Below are 10,352 nucleotides of genomic sequence, written 5' to 3'. Positions count from 1 at the left end.
ATTTAGGTAATTCATGTACATGAGGCAAACTGAGCATTTACCAGTTAATATTTTGTTCAGTAGAACTTTTTTTGAAGCAATCATATCAAATGAATTAGAATATCTCAGTTATGACCAATTACTGTGATTTTGTTTTTCATTAACCCAAAACAAATATTTTATAATAGATATTTTCTGTTTAAGTGCTCAGTCTGTCACTTAATACAAGTTCAGCTACAGAGTTAATACAACCAACACCCTTTACAATTTATTTGTATCTTGCCTTTTTTCATAACCCCACTGGAAAGTTCATATTCACTTGTGATATCTACATCTTGCTGGTACACATATACACTGTTTCTTCGGCCATTAGTTGTATTTGTGTCTGCTTTGGAAATCACTGAGGAAAAATTAAGAGAATGCAGTAGAGATCTTAGTAATTTTACTTTATTTGCAAAAGAGGGACCAATTCTTCCTTATACTTTTAGCTCTAGAACCAGAAACACAGATCCAAAGGTGTAAAATGCCTCCTGGGAAGCACCAAGCAGTCACAGGAGTACACAGTAATTGGCCCCAAAGTCTGTGAATATGAATCAGTTAAATAAATTCTTCTGTCAGATCAGCCTCAGGTTGACAGCTAGAAAAGTAAATTCTCAACATGCTTCCAACCAAGATGATAGTATTGACATAGCACAAAAATTTTTGCCATGACAGACCGTCTTTAACAAGGTAAAAGTTTAGAAGGTTTGTAATTCACCTATTTCTCACTCCTCCCCCATCTCTTACTCCAATTTAACTTGCTCTGCAGCACAGATGCTTGTCTTTGCTAAGATATTACAACTGAGTTTTCAGGGTTCTCTGGAGACTACTTACAACCTACTTTTTTTAAAATTAGTGTTCAGAAATAGCTGAATTCAAACCTCTGATTTCTTTTTCATTTTTAAGAAATTTAGATTTGGAAGCTTGAAATATTATGAACAAAAGAGATGTGATCAAATAAGCAATTGTTAGATACTTTTGCTCAAAGCACACACACTTGAATAAATCTTCTCTAAACAAGAGAGCTCTGAAGTTTAATCAAGATTAAATAGCACTGGAGGAAGATATTTTACGTAGGTAGAAGGCAATTACACAGGGATGCGGAAATTAAGTTGCTTCAGCCTGATATATTCAAAAGATCTGAGCGCTTTGGCTAGAAGCTTGGGAATCCAAACTCAAAATTAGAAAGTATTCCATTTGAGGGAGAGACTCTTTGTTTAATACAGTAATTTTTATGGTCCTACAACGAGAAACATTTGCTCAGTTAGACCCATCAATTGAACTCCTCACAGGCATATGGGTCTGCACTGGTGGATCTCCTTGAAGGACAGGGGCCTATGACTGTGGGAGTTAGAATGGGTACAAATGCAAATTATTTTCTGCCTTTTTAAAAAATTCTCAAGATTCTAGAAGTGGGCTAATACCTGAAATTTTTATTTCATTTCTATGTTGAGTGCTGTAGACATGAAAAATTAAACAGCAATCTTATTTCAAGATTTTGGTTTTATGAGACATACCACTAGAAATGTTTTGCCCTACCAAAAATATTAAAAAGATTAGCAGAATGTATAAAAGATGATGTGCAGTAAGTGTAATTGGGACAGGTAATTGTGGTTTCACTCACAATTACAGAGTATGAATTCCAAAAACATCTCACGTAATGTGTTTTGTTTCATTTTAGCTGTCAAGTGATAGAAGTCCTTGATAACTTGGGAAGGTCAATTTAAATTCATGATACAGTTTGCCAGAGTGGGTATTAAGCTGAAAGTATTGTCATGAAGTTGAAAATAGCTTAAACCTAAACAGATATGGCAGCACTTCAAATTTCACATGCAAACAAGGTAGATTTCATAAAAAATAATTTCTCTTCAGGCTGTAGTAAAAAAGAGAACATCAACCACACTTCTTATACCAATCTTGAAAAGACAAACCCCACAATTTTCTCTTGATGCTTTTTTCAAGCAATCTTGAGACTACGATAAAGAAACAGGTTATACCTAACTCCTTCCTGTCCCAACCAGGTATGAGGTAACAGAGTGCTCCAAGTCTATGGAAGTAGATCAGCTACACCCAACAAACGCTCAGCTGGTCATTCTAGTAAAGACAGCCCTCCAGCTATAACTAGTGACTATGAAGAGATAATGATGAGAGCAGGCTTAAGACGGTGATGCTCACCCAGAGGGAAAGCGTCTTTCTACCCAAGATTAGAGGGAGCCCAGGCAGCTAGTTCCCAAGATCCAAAGGCAACCAGAGAAGACCTGATCCCCAGAAGGGAATAGCCAGGAAAGTGAGCCATATACTTCTGATTAAGCACCAGAGAAAAGACTGGGATCTTTCTCCTCAGAGGATCTCTTGGGGGAAAAAGAGAAGACTATCATTCAGAAGCAAAAGATGACCTAGATTCTAAACTACTTCGGCACTAAAAACTGGTCCTGGGTTCATTTGTTGGGATGGACACTACATGACATGTTTGTCTCTCGGGAAATGACCCTGAATAAACAAATAGATTTTGCTTTACTGTTCATCCCATGTGGTGTTCCATTATGCCCATGGGCAGTCGGTCAGCCTGCTTTGTACACAAGGCCAGACAATATTAAAATCAAGAATGACATATATTAAAAGATCTTTTTTATCCCTAGATATTGTGTTCTCAAAAATCAATAGTGAGCATAACATCTTGAGTGTCTTGTGGACTAGTTCCCCTCCCATTCATAATTGCTTCCTCATCCTGCCATTTTTACAGACAACTTCCCTACAGCAATCCCAGGAGTTGCTTACAAAAAACAGCATTTAAGTATTAAATAAGTGTGAGATTTTCAATAAATAAAAAAATAAATAAATAAAGGCACTTATCTCCTCCCCAATCTGTTCTCTTCCTCCCTCCCCTGCTTCCTATGTGCTTGGTTCCCCTTCTTCCCCGCCTCCTGTCAATTGGAGTTTTTGCCCTTCTGAACATATTATGGCTGCATTATTCCCTGTGTCTCTGGACATTATGCTCCTGTGCTTGGTTGGCAGTTCTGGTCCAAGGACAGCTGATTTTCTAACATTCTATTTGGCAGCAGCCCCCTCTCACATGATACTTTGCCATTTATCATTAGCCCTTTGTTTATGATCCTTCAGTACTTCATCCAAACCTGATTATATTTTTTCCAAGTACAATGTCCTCAAACAATTCAACATTTTACTAAAAGCCAGATAAGATACAATTTGCTGCATTCTCTTTAGCTACAAATTTTGAAATACTCACTAAAAACAGTCATTCTAGCAAGATTTTCTCTTTACCAATTCATGCAGCTTGTTGTTCACAGAACATCTAGGGGCCCAAACACGTTCATTTTCTTTACATCCACATATAACATATTCCTTTCAGTCTTTTGCAGCGTAGCCGTATAAAACGAGTGTGTTCATAATGGTTAAAAGAATAAACTGAAATAGTGATGAAAACTTACGCTGTATAGCTCGAAGACGAGGAATTATTGTGGGGCTATTTGGCGGACTGGAGCTGTTACTGTTTAAGCTTCTTCGTTTATCCAAATTAGGGGAAGCTTGCACTGTTATTTTGTGCTGGAAATCTGTTGTGAAGAAAGCAACACTAGGTAAATTTCACTGTTCTAAAGAAAGAAAGATTATATTGTATTGTATTTTTTCAGCATTAACCATAATGAAATTTATATTTATGTAAGTGAATTTCATTAGATAAGATTTCTATTGTAACAGAGAAAAATTCTAAGCCTGCTGGTACAATTATTGGTTTGAACTTCGAGTCATGCCGGTAGAATTTTACAGCTTCACTCTAAATTAGTTTGGTGGCTCAATGGGAGCTGAACTAAGAAAATCAACATTACAAGCCAATCTGCAGCCTTGCTGGTGCTCGGTAGATTCAAAAAGCTTAACAGCTATTTTGTTTGGTTTCAGAGTGCTCTTTATAGGTCTCAGTTGAGACATATTGGCAGGGCATTGTGGTGAAGGCTGTATTGGTGCTGGATGTTCTGTACCTATTATGGGAATAGTCTTAGGACTCCAGTCTCTAGGACTCTCCATCTGGCACCCTTACAAATACTTAATTCATACCATTAAAAAAATGCAGCAATCAATGGCAGGATTCTACTATCACGAACAATGTCTTCCCACTGCTTCCCACAGTCTTGTGAAGTCTACAGTGCCATCTAGTGACACCATTACTACAATGCCATTAGTGAATAGATATTTTGCCATGAACTCCTGTAGGAACAATAACTTGATAAACCAGCAAGATGATATATCCATCGGGGATTCAGATGCCATGATGGTAACCTTTAGCTACATGCCCAGGAAACCTGAAAACAGATCCTGAAGTGATATCCTCTTTAGCTATTACCACATTTTTACGTACTACATACAGCACGTGCACATATACCCCACACCAACTCTGCTCTGTTTTTTCTGCTCACCGTGCTTACAAGTCAAACACTCTAAGATAAGTGTGGTCAACAAGGCAGTAGGTTAAGAAAATTAGCTATCTACCTGCATTCAACCCAGGTGTCACTTTTTCTTTTGCCTTCTACAAAACGTTACATCAACTGCATAGTTCCAATACTTTTAAGTACTGGAATAAGTTTATGCCAACTGACCTTTCTGGAAGGAGGACTGATTCAAATTTGTTTCTCACAATTTGGGAAAGATGAGTACTGCTATGTCCACAAGTTTTGGTAACATTAAAATAATTAATTGAATAGGGTAGAAAAATAAGTTTTATCCACACCTCTCAACTGCAAACTTGGCCTATGTCTGCACCATATCTTTTAACTATGAAACCTGCTTTAAAGGATGTTTCCTCACTGAATTAAATAACATGTTTTGTTTTGTTTTTAATTGGTAGGGGAGAATCTATCAAGCGCAAAACATGAAATCCTCCTACATGAGTCACTTGCGGGGTTTGAATTGTGGCACTTCTCATTCCCACCACAGACCTCTTATTTATACGGACCAGCCATGAGGGGGACTTGACGCTTTGTTAATAGGTTATACAACAACTGTATGCTAGACAAAGCAGAATGCTGAAGATCACAACTCCTGGATTCTATTCCTGGCTCGGGGAGGAAAGTGTTGTCTAACTGTTAGAAACTGGATAGCTAAAGCACGTATAACAGGCCCATTCATTCTGAGACACAATGTGAAAGAGAGAATGAGACATAGTGTCTACTCCCAGCCTGGTACAGGGGACCTTCTTTTAACTCGTTTGTAAAATCCAGGGTGTGTGGTCCTAAAACTTGACTGCTATGTAGGATGGAGGTAGGCACTGGCGGCAGCAAAGGGACACAAGTGCACAGAAATATAAACACTAGTTAGGCCAGATCTCATGATGCCCTGGCTCCAATTCAGTATACCTTCCTCTAGGATACAAGATGTTCTTGGAGGGTAAGAGTCTCTCCCTCAACTTTATTCAACTGAAATGAGAAACATTTTGCATACTCTGGTACACTTCAGGGTTCTGATTTTATCCCTTAAAGGCCATTTAGTTGTTTTTTTTCTTTTATCAACCATTGCATACTTTTTACCTAAAAGATCAGAGACCATGCTGGTGGAATTAGGCATCTTCAGAGTAACATACAATATCTAAATGTGTCAGATAGGGAACTTTAATCTGAATATTTAATTGTGAAAGGAAGATTTTGTACAGGAGGAGAAAAATTTCAAACCTGAAGGCAAACTAATTCTATGTCCATCTTTAAGTTTTAACCGGCTCCTTTTAAACTTTCCCTTCCTCTTCTTCACATTGGGCTTCTCTTGATTTAACTGGAATATCAAAATATTCAGCTCACGCTCCAGTACATCAATCTCGCGTTCCGCTAACTGCTGCTCACGCCGCTTTAGTAATTCTTCCTGAGATTTTTGCTGAAGAGCAGCCCTTGTCAGCTCTTCTTCACGTGAACGTAGTTCCTACGAATGAGATTTACATAGATATAGGTAAATCACAATACAGTTCTTTCTGCTATTAGTCCATTTAAAACATAGCACTAAATTATATATCCTTAATTAATTTTCTTGATACACTGTGTGCACATAATACAAATACGCATTATATTCACAGCTATTCAGGTCTTCAAAAGACGGCTCTTTCTGTAGCAAGCAAGTATACAGAAAATTCTTTCAGGCATCTATTTGCAATCGAAGTTTATTTAAGCTAGGATAGCATTAGCACTATCAACACCACCATACACTGGGATCCCAGCATTTATAATCATGCTATTGGTGATCATGAAAAAATGCTTGGACCAGAACATATCTTCCATTTAGGGCTTGTCTACACTGGCATTTCCAGCGCTGCAACTTTCTTGCTTGGGGGTGTGAAAAAAACACAAACCTGAGTGCTGCATGTTTCAGCGCTGTAAAGTGCCAGTGTAGACAGTGCACCAGGGCTGGTAGCTACACCCCTCATGGAGATGGATTTTTAGCTACGCCGTGACTACACAAACCACATTAAAGTGCTGCTGTTGCAGTGCTTTAACACTGCCAGTGAAGACATGCCCTAGATTGTAAGCTCTTTGGGGAAGTGAGTGTCTCTTATTCTATGATTGTATAGTGCAGGGGCGGGCAAACTTTTTGGCCTGAGGGCCACACCAGGTTCCAAAATTGTATGGTGGGTCAGTTGGGGAGGCTATGACTCCCCAAACAGCCAGGCGCGGCCTGGCTCCCACCCACTATTCGACTGCCCCCCCCGCTTGTCGCACCTGCCCCCCGTGGAACCCCTGCCACCTCCCTGCCTGTTGCCCTGACCCGCATCCCTCCCACCCCGACTGCTCCCCTCCAACCCTCCTCTCATTCCTGACTGCCCTCGGGACTCCTGCCCCATTCACCCTCCACTTCTCCCCTGACTAGCATCCAAGACCCCCCCCCCAGTGGCCCCATCAACCCCATCTCTCCTGTGTCACCGGCCCTCCACCCTCCAACCCTTGTTCCCTGCCCTCCGGCCCCCTTATCTCCCCCACCTTCAGTCACTGAACTTATTATTAGCCACTTGCTCCTACCACTTGAGTGCTGCACTGAAAAAAAGCCCCCACATCCCGGTGGGCTGACGGCGCTACAAGCCGCGCCACCCTAGAGCAAAGAACAGGCATCCACGTGCCTGGCTGGAGCCAGCACAACCACCCAATGGCAGCACCAGGTCAGGCCACAGTTCTGTTAAGAGCCCCCCGCCTGCCCAGGCATTGCACCAGTGGTGTAGTGAGCTTGAGGACTGTGGGGGAAAGGCGCAGAAGTAGGGAAGGCAGGGGCTAGCCTCCCCAGCCAAGGAGCTCGGGCAAGGGGCCAGGGGCAGGGAGGGTCCTGTGGGCCAGAATGTTGGCCTGCGGGCCCGTAGTTTGCCACCTCCTGGTATGTGCCTAGCTCCCTGTTCTCAGTTCAAAACTAGGTGCTAACGCACAACATACATAATAAATAAAACAAACCGACTAAATTGTTTGAAGCAGGCCATGAAGGAATCCGCTTTGGCTAGGCAGGAAGGGGTTTTTTTTGTTTGTTTTGTTTTGGTGCAGGGCCCGCTCAAGAGGGGCGGGCTTCAGGGTGGCACAGCAACTCGGTGGGCTTGGCGCCTTCGGCGCTCGGGGGGGGGGGGCAGGGTTTCGGCAGGGCGGTGCTCGCAGGGGGAAGGCAAAAAAGTTAGAGCCAGCCCTGGTTGGCCCAGAGCTCACACAATTCCCAGGAATGCCTAGGCTGGTTTCTTTCACTCTCTGAGTTAACAGTTTTCTCCTTCTGCCCTATATTTAGTCCTGCAGCACAAGTGGAAAAGTCTGCACTGCAGTGCTGGGGTTTAAGGTTCAAACCTTACTGGCGATGTATGTGGGGGTTGTTACAGAAACATACAGATTTCTTTTAAAGAAAAAAAGGTAAAACCAAATTCTAGGAAATTACATTTTAAGAAAAACTAAGTTAAAACAAGTTGTAAAGTCAAGAACTTGAAAAGTAGATTTACAGTTGCCTGTCAACTGCAGTTTGGCCTCTTTATGCAGGTACATCATCACTTACACTTCATTCCTCAAGACCCCTGCCTCATTCAGTGCATTGAATGGATGGACAAGGGACAGAATTAAGGATGCATGAGAAACCATAAAATTGGCACCTCCTAACTTTCAAGCACTTTGAGTTTTGTTTGTATGTGATACATGACCCCAGCACCAACAATGTATGAATTTGGATGAGGAGGATGGTCTTCTGGTTAAGGCAACTGACAGGGATTTAGAAGATCAGGATTCAGTTTCTGGCTCTGCTAAAAGACATCATGCATAACCTTGCATACGAGCACTAATGGCTTGTCCACACTGCCACTTTTGTTGGTATAAAACTTATGTTGCTCATGGGTATGAAAAAATACAGCCGAGTGACATAAAAGTTACACCAACAGACATGCCGATGCGGACAGCGCATCTTCTCCCGTCAACATAGCTACCGCTGCTCGTGGTTGTTTCTTTATGTAGACAGGTGAGAGGCTATACAAGCTACATTACAGTGGTGCAGCTGCATCAGTACATCTATGCCACTGTAGGCTCGCTAGTGTAGACATGGCCTTAGCCCCTTTGCCTCCTTTTCCATCTGTAAAATGATGGAACTTCTCCTCCTCGTTTTCGTCTGCTTTGTCTATTAACACCGTGCAAGGTCAACAAAGCACAAATTAAATGGTTTACTGGCTAATAACTGGATCACATACATTTATTTTAAATGGGGAATTGTCATCCAATGGGGGCATTTCTAGCAGGGTTCAACACGGCAAAATGCTCCTCAACATTTTTACCAGGAATGCTCTTATATTTTCTTTCAGATCATTGATCAAGTGTGCAGACAATACAAAAACTGGAAGAGTGGTAAATAATGATAAAGACAGGTCAGTTTTACAGAATGATCTAGATCAGCGTTTCTCAAATGTGGCCACAGCCTCGTGGGCTATGATGTGGCGGGGGGCAAAATTCCCCATACCTGTTGCTCCAGGATGCACCACCTTGGTGCTGATTGCTGGGGCCACCAGCAAGGGTTGGCCCTGCCCCCTTCTGAAGACTGCTGGGGCACAACGCTAAAGGAGCAGGCGAGTTCCTCACCTTCCCAAGGGTAGCAGGACTCAGGCTTTGGGCTTCAGCTCTGGGCTAGTGGGACAGCAGGCTCTGGATGCAGGGCTTCAGGTTCCGGCCACACAGCTTAGGGCTCCATCTGCCGGCCATGGGGCTTCAGGCTTTGGGCGCAGGGCTTCAGGCTCCAGCCCTCTGCTGCCTGCCCCGCCCCCCTACAAATCTCCCCATTGCTCCTGGACCCTGCTGTCCCTCCTGACTCCCCATCCAGGGCTTAATTTCTCCCTAGGCTTGCCAGGGCTAAGTAAGGCCGCTGTGAAAAGTGATACTTGTATGTTTGTTAATATCACTTTTCATAACAGACTTACTAGCTAGCAATAAATAAATTGCAATGATCTGGATGTGCGTACATACATATTTATTTGTTTTTCCTAAAGTTAATCAAGTATTTTAGGAAAAATTGTCAAAGTTGGTGTCGGTGTCAGAGTCTGAGGCCACAAAAAATTTTGTCCTGAGAATCATCTCTCTTGGTAAGCTGTGTTCACTTTTAACACAACTAAATGCCAAGTCTCACACATCTAGGGACCAAGAACGGAGGTCACACGGAGAACGGGGGTGTTGGGAGGCTCAGCCCACTGCCGCTCAGGGGTTCCATCTGCCGGCTTCTGCCAGTGGGATCCTGGCTGCTGGACCCGTTCAGTCCGCTTCCGGTCTAGGGTCCTGACCCTGCCCACATACAGTGGATACCTACCTCTTCCCTGGTTCTGGCCCATTCTCTTCCTCTCTGCACTGAGCAGAGGATGGAAGTGCATTGAGCAGAAGGCTGGGGGTGAAGGGTCTGGCCAGGAGCTAGAATGAGGGAGGGGGCTCAAGGTTGGGACAGGAGGTTTGAATGTGGGGCACTTATCTGGACAGCTCCCATTTGGTGAGAGGGGTGCAGGTGGGAATGTGAGGAGGGGGTGCAGGAGCTCCCGCTTGGTGCTCAGGGTGGGGGTGGGGGGGTGTAGGGGTCTGGATATGTGTGGAGGTACTAGAGTCAGGGCAGGGGTTGGGGGGGGGTGAAGAAATCAAGCAGAGGGCTGGGTGTGTATAAGGGGGGTACAGGGCTCAGGGCAGGGGCCTGGGGGGTGTGCAGGGCTGCGGGGCTCAGAGCAGAGGGCTATGTGTGGTGGTGGTCAGGGCAGGGGGCTGGAGGGGATATGCCCCTATTCCACCCCCCCCTTCCCCAAAGCCCTGTCCCCACTTCTCTGCCTCCGCCAGGAGCAGTGAGTATGCTGACTCTGCTCCTTTCCGACCCTC

At 43.5% G+C, this 10,352-nt stretch overlaps 1 protein-coding gene across 1 annotated transcript in view; it reads right to left on the bottom strand.

Annotated features, from left to right (window-relative positions):
* The window catches only part of MAP3K21 (mitogen-activated protein kinase kinase kinase 21), a 79,157-nt gene that overhangs the window by 29,701 nt on the left and 39,104 nt on the right, over positions 1-10,352 (bottom strand). The window contains exons 5-7 of the mRNA XM_075064159.1: positions 5,697-5,937; positions 3,468-3,590; positions 263-379 (exon numbers count right to left, since the gene is read on the bottom strand). Of these exons, the coding sequence (XP_074920260.1) occupies positions 263-379; positions 3,468-3,590; positions 5,697-5,937 (481 nt within the window). The remainder of the gene's footprint in view (positions 1-262; positions 380-3,467; positions 3,591-5,696; positions 5,938-10,352) is intronic.

The sequence above is a fragment of the Chelonoidis abingdonii genome, chromosome 3 (assembly GCF_003597395.2).
Source record: "Chelonoidis abingdonii isolate Lonesome George chromosome 3, CheloAbing_2.0, whole genome shotgun sequence".
Taxonomy (NCBI): Eukaryota; Metazoa; Chordata; order Testudines; family Testudinidae; genus Chelonoidis; species Chelonoidis abingdonii.
Note: the sequence above shows the minus strand (reverse complement) of the source record. Positions and strands in the feature narration are given on the sequence as shown.